General features: G+C 40.9%; 1 protein-coding gene across 13 annotated transcripts in view; it reads left to right on the top strand.

Annotated features, from left to right (window-relative positions):
• The window catches only part of LRRFIP2 (LRR binding FLII interacting protein 2), a 162,744-nt gene that overhangs the window by 1,116 nt on the left and 140,881 nt on the right, over nt 1–20,747 (top strand). For all 13 annotated transcript variants that reach the window (XM_056520354.1, XM_056520355.1, XM_056520365.1 and 10 more), the window contains exon 2: nt 15,225–15,361. In XM_056520354.1, coding sequence (XP_056376329.1) covers nt 15,272–15,361 — 90 coding nt within the window. In that variant the 5' untranslated portion in view covers nt 15,225–15,271. The remainder of the gene's footprint in view (nt 1–15,224; nt 15,362–20,747) is intronic.

Consider the following 20,747-nt stretch of genomic DNA (forward strand, 5'->3'; position numbering starts at 1 on the left):
TGCAGTGCCACAGGAGGGGAAATGATACATTACGTAGTTTTCTTAAAGCATCACTGTCCTTTTATATAAACTTCTGGCATTGATGTCTGTACTAGGTCTCTGTCCTGAGTAGTACTCCCATCACCAGGCCGGCCACTAGATCTGGCTGATACAATCAATAGATTAAAATGAAGGACAGTAGGGCTGGGCGGTATGGCCAAATATGTGTATTGTAGTGTATTTGTAACTTATGGCGGTTCCACGGTATATAACGTCCTCCTGTTTGTTGCGGCCTTGGCGCTGACACTCTTTATACTGTGCTGTATCCCTATGCCCGGGCTGCAAAATGTAAACAAAATAAAACTAACGCATGTTCTGACGTCGGCCTTACGCTAGGGACGTGAACGTTTCGCGGACTAATCCTCGCAACCCTTGACAAAGTGGATTAGTCCACGAAACGTCGGGGAGGCTGTTGTCTAGGTTTTAACCAGCGGCAGATAGAAATAAATACAATAACAGGACTGGAAGTCTATGAATAGGTAGGTGACACAGGTATATCCTGTACACCAGCCAGTATAATACATACCATAGCTCTAGTGATACCTGTACAAGTAGGGGGTTATCACAATACCCTCACTGTGAATTCAGTCACCGTGCCGCTGATAATTTTAAAACGTGTGAAGGGGTTAATTTTAAAACAATAATAACAATAAAGGTTATTTTAGGGGAGGGGATCTAGTAAGGGTGTATCCCCGTGAGGGGGCAACCCCTTAAAGGTTGTTCATTATTGCATTACCCTGAGACCCTCAGGGACACATTTATGTTTGTATCCATAATTCATTCATTCCCGAGGGGGAGGGGCCAAACCAGTATTGCGGTATTGGTTAAAATTCATATCGTGCAGCATCAAAAATTTCGGTATTCGGTAAGAACGGGTATACCGCCCAGCCATAGTAGACAGATCACCCCATACAATGCCCCACCTGTTACCATGCTGTCCAGGTTATATGCCTCTGTAGTCCATTTGATGACAGCCATAACTCTGCCCTATCTACCCCACAATTTCAGGAGATATATACCAGATCTTTTCCTCCTGTGTGGCGTGAATGTTCGGTGACATGCACAATTCTTAGCCTGCAGGATCTCTTTATGCTGTTGGGTCCACTCAGCCGGTTTACTGTGGGTGGAGAACTGCCAACACATAACTGCTGTAAATGTACAGTAAGGTGTATGGTAGGAACACAGGACATATTGGAATGCTTGGTTGTGCTGGGACCTCCCGAGAAATACACACTTCCTATAGCTTCATTTCTAGTAATTGATGTTAGTCCAGCCGGTCTTACGGTAGCCTCCTTCTGTCTTTTCTAGACATGGCTCAAGCTACTGATTCTTGTATGTATGAAACCCATGTAAAAAGGATGCAATGTTCGTACATATAGTGGTGTGTGCATTCTTCAGGATGTCAATAAACTGCGTTGTCCCTTTAAGGCTGCGTTCACGCGGCCATCTAGACCCGTCCCATTTCTCCCGTCAAAATAAAAAACAGACTTTAAAAAAACGGATGCAAACAGATGTTATCCGTTTGTATCTGTTTTTGTTCAGTTAATAAACAAAAAAAAATCTCTTTGTTCTGAGCATGCTTGAATGAAAAAACGGATTTACAAAATGGATGCAAACGGGTGACATTAAAGGCTCATCCGTTTTCCATAGACTTATACGTTAAATTTACTGTATCCGTTTTTTTGGAGTAACAGGATTTAAAACAAAAAAACCCCCACTTTTTAACAGATTCCCCGCACCTCAAGGCAGTCGGGTTTTCAAGTTCAGTAATTCACTATTTTTCTGGTGGGTTTTAAACCACAACTGTTGGGTTAACAGGAAAATGTCGGGAACACGCCCCTAATTATGGAAACCACACCCCTTTAGTCAGGTTAAAAAAATACTCTGAGTAATTGGAAAACCGTCGGGTTTTTACCAGTAAAATGTGTCGCACAAAGTGTTGCAGAGGACGTGCGAGACAAATTGTGTCGCATAACCCGATAAAGAGTCGGGATCACGTTAGTAAATCAGGGCTACAGGGTATGTTATCATTGGTGTGGTACTCTAGATTACAATCCGTACTGAAGCCTTTTGTATACTGAGAATTCCGCCTGACATAATACTGTGGCATATTTCACAAGAGATGGGCATACAACATATCACCATGAAGATCTGCAGCAGTAGACGTTCTCTGCTTTGATCTGCCAAAAGGGAGCATCTTTCTTATTTAGGGGTGATCCTAATAAAGATTGGTGACAGGCAAGTGCCTTACTCCCTGCAATCCATACTTGACGTAGTGCGAGGTAGAAAGTCACAGCAAAGAGCTACTGACTGTTCCTTTTAGCAAAATGACATGTTGCTATTTACTGTCAGAACTTGTTTTAAGACTTGTATGTACCATTTAAAAGGAGTACTACAGTTTCAGCAAAAAGAATAAACAAATATACGTAAGAAATTGTATTATAAGGAGTGATGCAATTTTCTAGTTGCACTTTCTGTATAGTTTTTTTTTTTTTTTAAATATGGCTTAAGGTGGTGTAACAATACTTACCTATGCCATGCCACTGCAGCTGATGCTCCCAGGCCGCACTCATCACTGTTTATTGCTGATGATGCCTGCTCAGCGACTTAGCCACGGCACTACTGTGGCCAGTGATTGCTTGAGCAGGGAAGTTCCTGTAGGGACAACATGTCACCGAGAACCAGGAAAAAGCAGGGATGAGAATAGGAGCGTCGGCTTGGGTTAGGTAGGTATTACTACTTTAAAATTAGTTTTAATGAGTGTCAGGTCCAGATAAATATATGTCTGGAGATCTGGAGCCATCCTAGATAAAAATGCTAGATGCAACATACTGGATCTGTTGCATCCCGTGTCCTATGTGCTGAAATAGGACATGGTGCCGAATATATGTGAACCTGGCAGAAGATGATTTTAACTAGGAAAATTATTTACTTCTAATGGCTAAATATTTCTCTCGTGGTCATGTGATCGGCACTCAGGTATATGGCAGGGACATTGAATTCCTATCGCCCAACGCCCGGGACATGCAGTTCCGGGCGCCGGGCAGGTGAATTTTTCTGGCCCTCAGCCCGGCTTCGGGCAAGCAGGGCCGGCCCTGACAAGCGCTGCGGCGCTCTGCAGTCTGTATGGAGCGGGCTCCTGACTCGACCCTGTGGATAGAGGATAGGTTGTTTTTTGCTGCAGATGTCCTTTAACTCCTTGGGGACGGAGGGCGTACCTATATGCCCTCAGCCCACTCCCTTTCTATAACGCGGGGCCATGCCGTGACCCCGCGTCATAGCAGGTCGGGCCCGACCTCTAACAACGACCGGGACCCGAGGCTAATAGCGTGCGGCACTGATCGCGGTGCCGCGTGCTATTAACCCTTTAGACGCGGCGTTCAAAGTTGAATGCTGCATCTAAAAAGAAAGTAAGACATTGCCGGTTAGCTCAGGGAGCTGTTCGGGATCGCTGCGGTGTCCAGGACAGCAGGAGGGTCCTTACCTTCCTCCTCGCTGTCCGATCGCCGAATGACTACTCAGTGCCTGAGATCAAGCGACAGAATCATTGAGAAACTGATTTCCTATGAGAAACCAGTGATCAATGTAAAAGATCCGTGTGTGCAGTGTTATAGGTCCCTATGGGAGCTATAACATTGCAAAAAAAAGTGAATAAAGCTCATTTAACCCCTTCCCTAATAAAAGTTTTAATCAACCCCCTTTTCCCAATAAAAAAATAAACTGTGTAAAAATAAACGTGGTATCGCCGCGTGCGGAAATGTCCGAATTATAAAAATATATCCTTAATTAACCATGCCCGCACGGTCAATGGCGTATGCGCAAAAAAATTCCAAAGTAGCATATTTTGGTCACTTTTTATATCATGAAAAAAATGAATAAAAATTGATCAAAAAGTCTGATCAATACATTAATAGTACCGCTAAAAACTTCAGATCACGGCGCAAAAAATGAGCCCTCATACCGCCCCATTCGCGGAAAAATAAAACTTATAGGGGTCAGAAGATGACAATTTTAAACGTATAACTTTAGCATGTAGTTCTGGGAAAAAATCATAAGTACAATAAAATCAAACCTATATAAGTAGGGTATCATTTTAACCCCTTAAGGACCAAGGACGTACAGGTACGTCCTTGGTCGTGCTCCCGTGATATAACGCGGGGTTACACGGGAACCCCGCATCATATCACGGCGGGCCCGGCGTCATAGTGAAGCCGGGACACGACGCTAATAGCGCGCAGCGCCGATCGCGGCGCAGCGCGCTATTAACCCTTTAGCCGCGCGGCTAAAAGTGAAAGTAAAAGCTGCCTGTTAACTCAGTGGGCTGTTCGGGATAGCCGCGGCGAAATCGCGGCATCCCGAACAGCTTACAGGACAGCGGGAGGGCCCCTACCTGCCTCCTCGCTGTCCAATCGCCGAATGACTGGTTTCTTATGAGAAACCAGTGATCAATGATAAAGATCAGTGTGTGCAGTGTTATAGGTCCCTATGGGAGCTATAACACTGCAAAAAAAAGTGAAAAAAAAAAAAGTGAATGAAGATCATTTAACCCCTCCCCTATTAAAAGTTTGAATCACCCCCCTTTTCCCATAAGAAAAAAACACAGTGTAAATAAAAATAAAAATAAACATATATGGTATCACCGCATGCGGAAATGTTCGAATTATAAAAATATATCGTTAATTAAACCGCTCGGTCAATGGCGTACGTGCAAAAAAATTCCAAAGTCCAAAATAGTGCATTTTTGGTCACTTTTTATATAATTTAAAAATGAATAAAGTCCTATCAATGCAAAAATGGTACCGTTAAAAACTTCAGATCACGGCGCAAAAAATTAGCCCTCATAGCGCCCCATAAACGGAAAAATAAAAAAGTTATAGGGGTCAGAAGATGGCAATTTTAAACGTATTAATTTTCCTGCATGTAGTTATGATTTTTTCCAGAAGTGCAACAAAATCAAACCTATATAAGTAGGGTATCATTTTAATCATATGGACCTACAGAATAAAGATAAGGTGTCATTTTTACCGAAAAATTTTCTACGTAGAAACGGAAGCCCCAAAAGTTACAAAACTGCGTTTTTTTTTCAATTTTGTCGCACAATGATTTTTTTTTTCGTTTCACCGTAGATTTTTGGGCAAAATGACTAATGTCATTACAAAGTAGAATTGGTGGCGCAAAAAATAAGCCAACATATGGATTTTTAGGTGCAAAATTGAAAGAGTTATGATTTTTTAAAGGCAAAGAGCAAAAAATGAAAATGCAAAAAACAGAAAATCCCCCCCGGACCTTAAGGGGTTAATCATATGGACTTACAGAAAAGAGATAAGGTGTCATTTTTACCGAAAAATTTACTGCGTAGAAACGGAAGCCCCCAAAAGTTATAAAATGGTGTTTTCTTAAATTTTGTCGCACAATTATTATTTTTTTTTTGTTTCGCCGTAGACTTTTTGGTTACAATGTCTGATGTCATTACAAAGTAGAATTGGTGGCACAAAAAATAAGCCATCATATGGATTTTTAGCTGCAAAATTGAGAGTTATGATAATTTAAGTAAGGAAAAAAGGAAAGTGCAAAAACTGGAAAACCCTCTGTCCCCAAGGGGTTAAGGGTAGGGTCACACGTACTTTATTTTGCTGCAGTCTATGGGTAGAAAAATACGCAGCAACAAATGTGCAAAAATATTCGGCACGTGTGACCCTACCCTAATTCACGCATTCAGTATTCTGCACATATTTAATGCGCAGGATATAAAGTTGTGTTCAGTGATTTAGTTTACATTGTAACTTGCAGCTTCAAATCCTGCACATCATATATGCGCAGGATACTGTACTTGTAAATAGATCCTCAAAGTGTAACCAAAGGAAAACCTTCGCATTCGTGTCCTCCAGATGACTTAGTTGTATGTCCACCTGTCTGGTGACAGATGCACAATAACTATCAGTAGTTTTGTAAACCCAATATAGTACTGTGACACAGTGACATCCATAGAAATAACCCAGCTTGATTCATCAGGAACAGTAAAGTATAGTAAATTCCTGTAAGAGATTGCGGGACATCACTGCGGCTGGCGATATGCTGACTGCAGTGTGATGTTTGGAGCCTAAGAAGTACGGAGCCGAGCAGCAGTGGAGGAACGGGACACCGATACCGGAGCAATGGGGGAACGTAGGAAGGTGAATTAAAGGAGTACTCTAGTGCAGAGTATTCCTGCTCCGTTCTGCCCGGGCTGCAAAATAAATGAAAATGAACCATCACTCACCTCCCTGGGTTCCCGCAGAGCGCCACTACAGCTGTTCGGTCCTCCGGTCCATCCTCTTCATACTTCCGGGTGTAACGAAGCGTCACATGGCGCTCAGCCTATTGCCGGCCGCCGCGATGTTCAGCCTCGGCCGGCGATAGGCTGAGCACCATATGACGCTTCGTTACACCCGGAAGTATGAAGGAGATGGACCGGAGGACCAAACAGCTGTAGTGGCGCTCTGCCGGAACCCAGGGAGGTGAGTGATGGTTCATTTTCATTTATTTTGCAGCCCGGGCAGAACGGAGCAGGAATACTCTGGACTAGAGTACTCCTTTTAAGGTTTTCTATTTATTAAAAAAAAAATTTATTTATGTTTTTTGCAGCTCGGGCACAGGGGACATAAAAGTTTTCCGCTGCATATCTCCTTTAAATCTCCCCCACAGACTTTCATAGCTAATATATGTGTACAGTCCTCAAGAGATTCTAGGGTGGGATATGGCGTATTCTAGCTACTGTGTAGCTGTAAACGGTTATTTTGAACAGTAACGATTTGTTTGCAAAACACCATTGTATTAGAGACCTATTGTGTGGAAAGTTTACAGTTTTACAGTAATCTTGGATTGCTCATCTGAGCTTTTTTACAGTGCCAACCCCCTGGTTATCATGCCTTATCCACCTATATTCTATTATCACTACATTTGATGCATATTTTATTGTACTAATTTTACTGAACTATTAGGATTGCTGAGTAAGGTGACCGCAAGGGCCCTGCGATCCCACCTCAGCACCGCTATCACCATTTTTGGCAGAATTTTATCTATGAATAAGTGTCAATTTATTTAAAAGTTAAAACTGTCTTCTGAACTTTCATTCTACAATTCACTCAGTCTGTCCAATCTATCTCTTCTTTTACCCTCCTTCCTATCTCTCGCTCTCCCTGTATGTCCCCCTTGCTACAGTCATGGCCGTAAATGCCACCCCTGAAATTTTTCTAGAAAATGAAGTATTTCTCACAGAAAAGGATTGCAGTAACACATTTTTTGCTATAAACCTGTTTATTCCCTTTGTGTGTATTGGAACAAAACCAAAAGAGGGAGGAAAAAAAGCTAATTGGACATAATATCACACCAAACAACAAAGATGGTCTGGACAAAATTATTGGCACCCCTTCAAAACTGTGGAAAAATAAGATTGTTTCAAGCATGTGAGGCTTCTTTAAACTTACCTGGGGCAATTAACAGGTATGGGCAATATAAAAATCACACCTGAAAGCAGATAAAAAGGAGAGAAGTTCATTTAGTCTTTGCATTGTGTGTCGGTGTGTGCCACACTAAGCATGGACAACAGAAAGAGGAGAAGAGAACTGTCTGAGGATTTAAGAACCAAAATTGTGGAAAAAATATTAACAATCTCAAGGTTACAAGTCCATCTCCAGAGAACTAGATTTGCCTTTGTCCACAGTGCACAACATTATCAAGAAGTTGGCACTGTAGCTAATCTCCCTGGGCGTGGACGGAAGAGAAAAATTGATGAAAGGTGTCAACGCAGGATAGTCCGGATGGTGGATAAGCAGCCGTAAACAAGTTCCAAAGATATTGAAGCTGTCCTGCAGGCTCAGGGAGCAGCAGTGTCAGCGCGAACCACCGGCAACATTTAAATGAAACGCTATGGCAGGAGACCCAGAAGGACCCCACTGCTGACACAGAGACATTAAAAAACAAGACTACATTTTGCCTAAATGAACTTGAGTAAGCCAAAATCCTTCTGGGAAAATGTCTTGTGGACAGATGAGACCAAAATAGAGCTTTTTGGTAAAGCACATCATTCTACTGTTCTGTATTCTACGGAATGAGGCCTACAAAGAAAAGAACACAGTACCTACAGTGAAATATGGCAGAGGTTCAATGATGTTTTGGGGTTGTTTTGCTGCCTCTGGCACTGGGTGCCTTAAATGTGTGCAAGGCATCATGAAATCTGAGGATTACCAACGGGTTTTGGGTCGCACTGTACAGCACAGTGTCAGAAAGCTGGGTTTGTGTCGGAGATCTTGGGTCTTCCAGTAGGACAATGACCCCAAACATACATCAAAAAGCAATACTATAACCTACAACTCAGTAGTCAGCCAACTATACAATTTATATCCTACAAAAACTGACAGCAACAATAACGTACCAAAATTGTACAACTTTATTGGGTATAAACTACAAAAAATGAGGACCCCACCCCTAAAAACATCCCACCCTTAAAAAACATACACCCCAGAACAAGGCAGGATACACCCCAAAATACAACCCACCAGGATATAAAAGTCAAATAAGTTTCATTACAATGCAGCATTAACAACTACATAATGATAATTACCTGGTTGTGACATGGCAAAGTGGGGGTGAGGCGCCATGTCACAACCAGGTAATTATCATTATGTAGTTGTTAATGCTGCATTGTAATGAAACTTATTTGACTTTTATATCCTGGTGGGTTGTATTTTGGGGTGTATCCTGCCTTGTTCTGGGGTGTATGTTTTTTAAGGGTGGGATGTTTTTAGGGGTGGGGTCCTCGTTTTTGTAGTTTATACCCAATAAAGTAGTACAATTTTGGTACGTTATTGTCAGTGTTTGTAGTATATAAAATACATCAAATAGCACCCAGAAATGGATGACAAAGTGCTGGAGAGTTCTGAAGTGGCCAGCAATGAGTCCAGATCTAAATCCCATTGAACACCTGTGGAAAGATCTTAAAATTGCTGTTGGGGAAAAAAGGCGCCCTTCCAATAAGAGAGACCTGGAGCAGTGTGTAAAGGAAGAGTGGTCCAACATACCGGCTGAGAGGTGTAAGAAGCTTATTGATGGTTATAGGAAGCGACTGATTTCAGTTATTTTTTCCAAAGGGTGTGCAACCAAATATTAAGTTAAGGGTGCCAATAATTTTGTCCAGCCCATTTTTGGAGTTTGGTGTGACATTATGTCCAATTTTCTTTTTTTCCTCCCTTTTTTGGTTTAGTTCCAATACACACAAAGGGAATAAACATGTGCATAGTAAAACATATGTTACTGCAATTCTTTTCTGTGAGAAATACTTCATTTTCTTGAAAAATGTCAGGGGTGCCAACATTTATGGCCATGACAGTACACACCATAGCCCACCCTAGAATCTCTTGAAGACTGTACACATTTATTTTATTAGCGCCGCTTTCTTCCAGTTAGCACTTTGGGTATTTTAGTGCCTCAGTGCCTTAAAGCAGAAAAGTTTTCCCTTATGTTAATAGCTGAAGTTCTTTTATCTACCCTTTATTACCTGTAACGTTGCTAGTGAGTGATGGGGAGGGGGGCATACCGCATCCGGTGACACCCTGACTGGCCTGCCTGCGCTTAATAGCTGCACTCCAACTATCCCGCAACAACCAACAAATAAAAAATATTAATAACATACTATGCCGCACCATGAATATCCGTACTCTGGAGGCTTTTTTGTTAAATTTTGAGCCCGCATTTTGTGACGTTGGTGGGCGGAGTCTTGCATCACTGCGCTGAGGTCGGAGTTTATGTCGGGAAGGAATACAGCCCAACATCAACAGGCAAATAAAAAATTGTGAATTCACAAAAAACACAAACAAAAAAAGGCATTGTACGTTACCCACCTCAAAATGTGCATGAAATACTATGAATGTTCCTTTTTATTTTTATTTTTTTATTTTTCTTAAGGAAAAATTTTAGTGCCACATATGGGTTATTAAAGTAGTCTGTAAAAATTCTTACACAATTATTTTGTGCCTTATTCTACTTTTAACACAACATTAATTTGAAAATGTAGTGGGTACACCAGCATGTACGTGTCCTAAAATGATCATTGTGTGCAGTGTGTAATTTCAACCTTAAAATTGAGTTATTAGTTAAAAAACATTTTTTTCTCTAAAATTAACATTAATGTAGTAGCTTTGTTTCATGATGCAAAACAAGAACAGTTGTTAAAGTAAGTGTTAATGTCCTTTTCTGCAGACGTATGCACTTTCTGTAAGCCAGGTCGGACCTGGAATACATATGCGGCTTTATATGGAAATGCAACTTTTTCTCTTCATATAGTGACTATCGCATTTGATAAATACATGACCACTGCAAAGTAAAAAGAAGAAAAAATTACTACGTGAGCAGATTTCAGAAATGTGCTTTGGAATAAGCAAAAATCAAAAAGTCACAGCATGTATAGAAAAGTCACACGTGCGACTTTACGCAAAAATAGTGATATATGGAGCTTGATAAACCTCCTTCTATGTCTTTGGAATGTACTCTATAGAGATGTACAGTAGGAGGCACACACTCCCCCTGTACTATAGAAGACCAGCCAATCTTCTGATAAAGTCTACTAGAAAAGCTGTTTTTTTTTTTTTTTTTTTTTTTGCTGGGAAAAATTTAATTCTGTGTGGCTTTTCCCCTGGTCCAGACAACTTTTATTTTTTATTTTTTTTTATTTTTTTTTACTATATTCTGCAGAAAAAGAAAAAAAAAGTGTTAGCAGTATTAACCATGTGACATGTGACATTATGATATGCAGTGGAGCGTAGACACAATTTTCACACACAACCTGAATTATACAATTAAAATTATAATATACTTCACTCATATTTTCTAAAAGTAAGCACTTGGCACATTGTGAAAATTCCCTTAGCATTTTGGGGGAGATGTATCAAAACCTGTCCACAGGAAAAGTTGCCCATAGCGACCAATCCACGCACTTCATTTTTAACAAGGCCTCTACAAAATGAAAGAAGCAATCTGATTGGTTTTTATGGGCAACTGGGCAACTTTTCCTTTGCACAGGTTTTGATAAGTCTCCCCCTTAATGTTTGCACCTTCATGCAGTTGGAATAAATGCATTAAAACTAAAGTTTGTGACTAAAAGTCTTGAACAAGCAGAGCTGTAGATGCATCGTGCCCCCTAAAAACTAAAATTCGAGATGTGCAGCATTCTTGTATGCTTCTTTCATTCCCTGAAATATAACAATTGGGGAGAATCCTGAATGATCTTCTGTTACTCCTAGAACTTTATTAAAAAATTGACATCTGGGTGTAACCAGTAGGAGTGTGTTCATACTTCATACACATTCTTACACTAACCTACACAGTATAAGGACCCATGAACAATACGGATTTTCCTGCCTGGATAAATTCTGGCCACTGGAATGAATTAGTGATATGACCAGATATGCGACATCCTCATTGAGGGCAATGCAGTTTCCGGTGGAATTTTGCCAATATTCATCTCTGGGTGGAAATTCTGTAGTGTGCAAGGGCCATTGGACGAATAGACTTGTCCTTAGGACAAGGGAAATGGTAGCATACATTTTTAGGAGGAATAACAGGAATAGCACAATGCAGAGTAATAGACAAAATGGTTAAAAATGTCTTATTTTATGGGGAATAAAAGTATTCACTTAAAACAGAACAGGTCCTCTTTAAATGAAGCTTCATCAATGTGGCACATTATGAGATATTTTGGGGTTTTCTCAGTGGATGTCTGGTGTCTTCTTTCCCCAGCCTCTTTCTATATTTGTCTGCCTGCTTTTACCACATGCATAACTTTGTCCGTGTTAATTATAGTTGTGGTTTTCTTTGCTTTGTGCAATTGAGAGAACAAATTGGAAACCCCAACGGACGAAAAAAAATGGTGTCTTAGAAATGCAACAAAACCACATTTTTGTGTAAATAGTAGGTGTCGGGTTATGTTGTTTTAAATTTTTTTTTTTTATAACAATAATAAAGGTACACAATACTAAAGTTATTGCACCATATATAGTACCTTCTTTATATCCGGATCTTTCCTTCTTGTTTAGAAAAGTTGTTGGGCTTGTCCAGTCAAAATTAAACTTATCCCCTGTCCACAGCATAGGGAATAAGTAGCTGATCGCTAGGGGTCCGACCACCAGGACCCCGGCTCTCAGTTAGGAGCGTGTGCGATAGATGGCCCGCCCTCTAGTTCTATGGTAGCGCAGAAGAGACTCCAGTACAGCACTCATGCATCTCCAGCGCTCCCATAGAAATGAATGGGACATGTGCCATCTACCGCATGCGCTCCTCACAGAGAGCCAGGGTCCTTTTCCAGAGATTTCGGGGGTCCCAGCAGTTGGACCTCTCTCGATCAGCTACTTATTCTCTATCCTGTAGATAGGGGATAAGTTTGTTTTGGCTGGACAACCACTTTAAACGGTTGCCGTCTAAGGACAAGTTGGCTCCTCTTACAATGGCAAAAGGTGTATGGCGCGAGCTCCTGACTCAAGCCCACGCCATACGTGTCCACAGCTTATTCTTGTAGCCGTGGCTGCTGTTAATAGCTGACATGCGGCGATCGCTGCGGCTGGCTATTAACCCTTTCAATCGCCACTGTCAAAGTTGACAGCGGTGTCTAAAGGGGCCTTTAACCAGTCCCTGGTGGTCTAGTGGGGTGGATCTGCCCCCCCCCCCCCCACAGCGCAATCCTGAGTTATCCACTGTGGAGGTAGCCAGAGGGTTTGCCTCTCCTCTGGCACTGGTCCCCGCTATGTGATTGATAGAGCCTGGCTGAGCCAGGCTTTATCAATCAAGCGCAGAGTTATTTGCCGGTATGCTCCGGCAAAATTACGGCTGGCAAACTGCAAAAAATAAAGACATTTGATGGCCGATTTTACCAGAGCACACCGGCATTGTGAAAGTGTTAAGAAAAAATATGCGCAAATGTCTGAAATATAATAATATAACGTTAATTACACCGCATGGTCAATGGCGTTTACGTAAAAAAAAAAAAAAAATACCAAAGTCCAAAATTGCATATTTTTGGTCACTTTGTATACCTTTAAAAAATTCTATAAAAAGCGGTCAAAAAGTCCCATCAAAACAAAAATTGTCCCGATAAAAACCTCAGATGACGGCGCAAAAAATGATCCCTCACACATCCCCGTATACAGAAAAATAAAAGTTATAGGGGTGAGGACAGTTTTCAACATACAAACTTTGGTGCAGGTAGTTATAATTTTTATTAGGTTGTAAAATAAAAGCTATATAAATTAGGTATCATTGTAACTGTATGGACCTACAAAATAATAAGGTGTCATTTTTACTGAAAAGTGCACTGCGTAGAAAGTTAGAAAATGGCATTTTTTTTTTTTGCCCAACAAATATTTTTTTTCTGGTTTTGCCATAGATTTTGTGGTGAAATGATTGATGTAATTACAAAGTGATATTGGTGTGCAAAAAAAAAATAATCACTCATATGTAGGTGCAAAATTGAAAGTGTTAAGATTTTTAGAAGGTGAGGAGGAAATAAAGAAAGTGAAAAAATGAACAATAGCCCGCTACTTAAAAGCGTAAAGGGGTTTCCCTGGAATATAGATTATTTTTATTTGATGGGGTTTTGCAAAGAAATGGTATTGATTGTGTATCCTGTAGTCACTGATCAGTGGAGTTCTGCCCCCCCCCCCCCCCCAGAAAGGACGTTTGAGTGAGCCACGGCACAGTTTACACAGCTCAAAGCCACGGCTTCCTCCATTGTGTTGTCGTCATGCTGGGTTATGTAGTGCTTCCTCTCTCGGCACCGAGTAAATATTCATTGCAGCATCACTCAATTCTGTACATGGCCCCTTTTCCCTTGTGAATAATATAAAAATCCAATATACTCATCTGTTAAATCCTTGCGCTACCCATTACTGCAGCTTCGGTTTAACCCACCTCCTTTGTTTAACTCCCTGCAGTGATGACATGCCCAGGTACCCTGCAGCCAGTCGGTGGTTTTGTGCCAATGCTGCTTAGACCAATGCTTCTCATTTATTCATATAACCTCTTTAAAGGAATATGTAAGCAGGTCTGAGCCTACCAAAAGGGTGAGATGACATCTGTCCTATAAAGTCACCAGTCATATCTATTTCTCCAATTGTACTAATTATACTGCAAAGAGAACTGAAAAAAGTTTAGAGTACCTGCCACCAAACTAAACTTTTAATATATTGTTCCTTATGTTATTATAAGACACTTTGCTATTTACTTGCTGTTAAAATTCTCAACCTTTATATATTTTTAATGTGATTGAAAAAAATGGCCACTAGGTGGCTCTGTTAAAGTCAAACAGTTAATTTGGTCTCCACTTGGACATGCAGAAGTCCAAACTCAGGTAGTGCATGCGGGGCATGGAGAGGCACAGCTCTCACAGGCTTCAGTGACATCGTGCCTGCTGGGGAACCCCCACTTTCTCCAATCAGGAGCTCACACAATGTGAGCAAGGGGAAAGGTATGATACAGAGATTTTTAAAGCTCGGAAGTGTTTTTTAAGGGCAGGAGGGGTGTTAGGAGTAGTTGGGGAATATAATCTGAGTTAGTTTAGAAAATATGGTTTGATGACAAGTACTCTTTAAACAACTTGCATCCACATGCAAATGAGCAGCTTGATGTCGATCAGAAGCGGGAGGAGGGTTTATAGCTGAAGAGTCAGGATACTTTCCAGACTTATACTGCCAACTTCATATTGACATAATGGTTGGTGGCAGTATTATTAAAAGTTACACTCTGTGTCATACATGGCTGTGACAACTTTTTGGAGGCCTAGATCCTGCTTTCCTCAAGCACAGTGGCAACTATGATTTGACAATGGAGCCATCATTTGTATACATGGCATGAAAATCTTTCAAGCTTCAGGCACAAACCTCCCTACGACACATGTTGTGGAGGTATATGATGCATGCTTATTGGATCGTTTAGGTGACCAATTCATTTTATAGGGATGTTATGGTCAGCAAACAATCTTCATGAATCCAGCATGTTTTTTATCCATATGTAGGCTATGGATAAAAAATCAGTCTTCATTTACTAAATGATCACTTGGAATACAATATAGGATACTGTAAAAAAACATTTTGGCTTTCATGTAGTGGTGTCTATAAGACTAAACACATTTTATGTATTAATTCATGTTTTGTTCCTTGCAGACTGGCAGCTGTAAATTTGGCACAGACAATTGGAAATAGCATTAAATATGGGGACTCCTGGATCTGGTAGAAAGCGTAACCAAACTAAGGACAGGTTCTCTGCAGAGGATGAAGCCTTGAGTCACATAGCAAGAGAGGTAAGATTTGCTTTATAATGACGCAGCAAAAATAGTATCTGACAGAGTGACAAATGTGCTTTAAATGAGCTCTGGGGCTGATGTTTCAGCTTGTTATATTGGAAAGCATACAAGGGCTTGAGAGGACTGAGATGAAAATCATCTGAATCATGGTGATGTTGGTTAAGGCAGAAAGACCGTGACTGCATATAACTTGTGTTGCCCAGTGTGTGCTGTCCTCTTCTTAATGTACCAGAAGTGGCTTTTGGTTGCACACACGAAGGATGACAAGACTTCATTAAAGGGGTACTCCACTGCCCCAGCTTTCGGAAGATTTTGTTCCGAACACTGGGTGTGGGCTGCAGGGGTCGTAACTACATGACTGCGCCCCTCGTGACTTCACACCATACCTCCTCAATGCAAATCTATTGGAGGGGTCGTGGCAGCCACAATTGGGTGGAGCAGCAGAGATAATTTTGCAACAGCTGAAGGCACCCTGATCTTTTGAACTTATGATGATTTGTGCTGCAATAGGTGGGGTGGCTGATGTGTCAGAGGGAGGGATGTAAATTCACACTTACAAGCATGGAACTATGGAATGTGTAGTTTTCCAACAGGAAATATAGACAGATAGCCTGGCAGGTATGTACTAAAATCACCTTATGGTGGATAACCCCATTAACTCTTTAGATGTTGCAGTCAAAGTTGATTGCAGCTTCTAAAACAGGGAAAAAACATTGTTGGTTAGTTTAGGTACTAAAGGGTCCCTAACGGCCTTAGCAGCCTGTAGTAATGGGGTGCCAACAACACTTAACAATGCTGTATTATGGCACAACATTGTTCAGTGTTTGCAATCAAAAGATTACACATAATAGTCTCCTATGGGGACTAAAAATAGTGAAATGTTCCAAACAATATTATTACTTGTGAATAAGCCCATCTCTTAATAAAAGTTTGAATAAGCCCCCTTTTTCTATTTTTCAAATAAATTAATATAAACAAATATAAACATATTTGGTACTGTCACATGTGGAAATGTCTAAACTATTAAAATACACCATAATAAAACCGCATGGTCAATGGCATAAACGTAAGAAAATAACAAAGCCCAGAATTGCTGATTATTAAATCCCAGATAAATATGAATGACAGCAGAGAAAAATATGCCCTCATACAGTATTATATACATCAAAATAAACCTGTTATAGAGGTTCAGAAGAGGAAAATTTCAACCCTTTAACCCCTTAAGTACCCAGGACGTACTAGAACGTCCTGGCACCCTGGGCTTTAAGGACCCAGGACGTACTAGTACGTCCTGGTGTTTCTTCGGTCTCTGCCGCGGCCCGGGCAGAGATCGGAAGCGGATGCCTGCTGAAATGCTTCAGCAGGCATCCAGGGCAAACGCTGAGGGGGGCCATTGCGGGACCTTTGCAGCAGTCCAGACCACCGTAAAGCAATCTGGACTGCTCCATCTGGTCCCCTTACACTTCAACTCCCAGCATGCCCAGACAGCCCTTGGCGTCTGGGCATGCTGGGAGTTGCTGTTTTGCAACATCTGGAGGTCCACAGTTTGGAGACCACTCTGCCCTTCCAGATGCTGCAAAACTACACATCCTCAGCATGCCCTTACTGTCCTGGCATGATGGGAGTTGTAGTTCTGTAACATCTGGCCCTTCAGATGTTGCAGAACTACAACTCCTAGCATGCCTGGACAGTTTTGGCATACTGGGAGTTGTAGTTTTGCAACATCTGGAAGGGCACAGATTGGGAACCACTGTATTAGTGGTCTGCAAACTGTAGTCCTCCAGATGTTGCAAAACTACAACTCCAAGCATGCTGGGAGTTGTAGTTTGGCAACATCTGGCTCTAAAGATGTTGCCGAACTACTACTTCCAGCATGCCTGAGAATGTTTGGGAGTTGTGGTTTTGCAACAACTGGAGGCACACTGGTTGGGAAACATTGTCTGTTTCCTAACTCAGTGTTTCCCAACCCTTTGTGCCTCCAGCTGTTGCAAAACTATAACTACCAGCATGCACTGATAGACTGTGCATGCTGGGAGTGGTAGTTTTGCAACAGCTGGAGGTTCCCCCCCCCCCCCCTGTGAATGTACAGGGTACATTCACATGGGCAGGGGGCTTACAGTGAGTATCAGGCTGCAAGTTTGCGTTGCATCAAATTTTGCACGGCAGCTCAAACTCACAGCGGGAAACTCGCTGTAATCCCCTGTCCGTGTGACTGTACCCTAAAAACACTACACTACACTAACACAAAATAAAATTTGTAATGCAATTTCTCCCGATTACGGAGATACCCCATATGTGGGTGCAAAGGGCTCTGGGGGCGCACAACATGTACCATGTACATTTGAGGTGATTTGCACAGGGGTGGCTGATTGTTACAGCGGTTTTGACAAACGCAAAAAAAAAAAAAACACAAGTGACCCCCATTTCGGAAACTAGAACCCTCACGGATTGTAATTAGGGGTGCAGTGAGAATTTACACCCCACTGGTGTATGACAGATCTTTGGAACAGTGGGCTGTGCAAATTAAAAATGTTGTACAACCCACTGTTCCAAAGATCTGACAGACACCAGTGGGGGGTAAATGCTCACTGTACCCCTTGTTATGTTCCTCAAGGGGTCTAGTTTCCAAAATGGTATGCCATGTGTTTTTTTTTTTTTTTTTTTTGCTGTCCTGGCACCATAGGGGCTTCCTAAATGCGACATGGCCCCCGAGCAGAATTTGCTCTCAAAAAGCCAAATATGACTCCTTCTCTTCTGAGCATTGTAGTTCGCCCGTAGTGCACTTCAGGTCAACTTATGGGGTACCTCCATACTCAGAAGAGATGGGGTTACAAATTTAGGGGGGTATTTTCTGCTATTAACCCTTGCAAAAATGTGAAATTTGGGGGGGAAACACACATTTGAGTGACATTTTTAAAAAAAATTTAACATATGCAAAAGTTGTAAAACACCTGTGGGATATTAAGGCTTACTTAATTCCTTGTTACGTTACTCAAGGGGTCTAGTTTCCAAAATGGTATGCCATGTGTTTTTTTTTTTTTTTGCTGTTCTGGCACCATAAAGGCTTCCTAAATGCAACATGCCCCCCAAAAACCATTTCAGAAAAACGTACTCTCCAAAATCCCCTTGTCGCTCCTTCGCTTCTGAGCATTCTGGCATATGAGGTATGTGCTTACTTGAGAGAAATTGGGCAACAAATATAAGTATAAATTTTCTCCTTTTACCCCTTGTAAAAATTCTAAAATTGGGTCTACAAGAACATGTGAGTGTAAAAAATGAAGATTGGGAATTTCCTCCTTCACTTGCTATTCCTGTGAAACACCTAAAGGGTTAAATCGCTGACTGAATGTCATTTTGAATACTTTGGGGGGTGTAGTTTTTATAATGGGGTCATTTGTGGGGTATTTCTAAGATGAAGACCCTTCAAATCCACTTCAAACCTGAACTGGTCCCTGAAATATTGTGAAATTTTGTGAAAAATTGGAAAATTGCTGCTGAACTTTGAAGCCCTCTGGTGTCTTCCAAAAGTAAAAACACGTCAATTTTATGATGCAAACATAAAGTAGACATATTGTATATGTGAATTAAAAAAAAATATTTGGAATATCCATTTTCCTTACAAGCAGAGAGCTTCAAAGTTAGAAAAATGCTAAATTTTCAATTTTTTTAATCAAATTTGGGGATTTTTCACCAAGAAAGGATGCAAGTTACCACAACATTTTACCACTATGTTAAAGTAGAATATGTCACGAAAAAACTGTCTCGGAATCAGAATGATAACTAAAAGCATTCCAGAGTTATTAATGTTTAAAGTGACAGTGGTCAGATGTGCAAAAAATGGCCGGGTCCTAAGGTGTAAAATGGCTGGGTCCTTAAGGGGTTAAGTACCAAGCCATTTTTTATTTTAATAGTTCAGACATTTACGCACGCGGCGATACCACACGTTTTAGGTTTTATTTTTTTATTTTTTTTACATATCATTTTACATTTGAAAAATGGGAAAAGGAGTGATTTAAACTTTTATTACAGAAGGGGTTTAATACATATTTATAACTATTTATTTTTAGTCTCCATAGGGGGAGATGATCAGTGTTATTATCAGTGCTCCATTGCTTCATCCTGATATAGCTGAATGCAAGGCTGGAGCACTGATCGGACAGCAGGGAGGAAGGTAAGAGACCTCCCGCTGTCCCCTCAGCTGATCGGGATGCCGCGGTTTAGTTGCGGCAGTCCCGATCAGCCTACTGAGCTAGCCAGATTTACCACTTTTAGACACCGCGATCAACTTTGATTACGGCGTCTAAAGGGTTAAAGGGTACCTTTCATCAAAAAAACTTTTGCTATATTATAGTTTAATGTATGCAGAATAACTTTCCAATAGCATGTTATTAAAAAATATGCTTCTTTCTATTTAATTTTTCCCTTTGAAAACATTACCACTAGGGGTCTCCCTACCAGTCCTTTTTTATACATTTCAGACTCATGCAGGAGTCCTAAATCTCAGACTGCAGCCGGGACACAGGCAAACTCCGTGGCAGGGAGCAATGCTGAGTTTGTCTGTGTTCCTGCTGCAGTCTGAGATTTTGGACTCCTTCATGAGTCTGAAATCTATAAAAAAGGACTGGTAGGGAGACCCCTAGTGGTCATTTTTTCAAAGTGGAAAATTAAATAGAAAGAAGCATATTTTTAAATAACATGCTATTGGAAAGTTATTCTGCATACATTAATCTATAATATATCAAAAGTTTTTTTGATGAAAGGTACCCTTTAATGCCAGACATCAGCCCAATGTACGTATATGTCCATTTGCAGGAAGGGGTTAAGCATGCAAATTTTTTTTACAAAAAAGTTTATATATATATATATATATATATATATAATATATTTATATTTAGTTTTTTAGTAGTAATATAGAATAAAACCTATATAAATTGGGTATTGCTGTAATCGTATAGACCTACAAAATAAATATAACATGTAATTTTTTACTGAAAATTGCACTGCATAGAAACTGAAGCCTCCAAATTTGCAAAGTGTTAGTTATTTTTTTTTTTTTTTTTTTCCAATTTCACCTCACAAAAAAAAAACATATGGGTCTGTAGGAAAATTGAAATGTGAGTTATGGCTATTAGAAGGCAAGAAAGAAATAATAATAATAATTTAAAAAAAAATGCTGTGCCCTTAATAGAAACTCTGTTACTTACAACTTATCCCCTATCCGACCACTGGGATCTGGGATGCCCCGTGATCTCCTGCCCGCTACTCCACCTCCATGCATCTCTAAGGGAGAACTCGGAGATACGAGTGCTGTATCTCTGGCTCTTTCGTAGAGATGCATTGAGGGTGCAGGCGTGCATGGGGAGAGCTGAGGCGCCGTGCAGGA

The sequence above is a fragment of the Hyla sarda genome, chromosome 5 (genome assembly GCF_029499605.1).
Source record: "Hyla sarda isolate aHylSar1 chromosome 5, aHylSar1.hap1, whole genome shotgun sequence".
NCBI lineage: Eukaryota > Metazoa > Chordata > Amphibia > Anura > Hylidae > Hyla > Hyla sarda.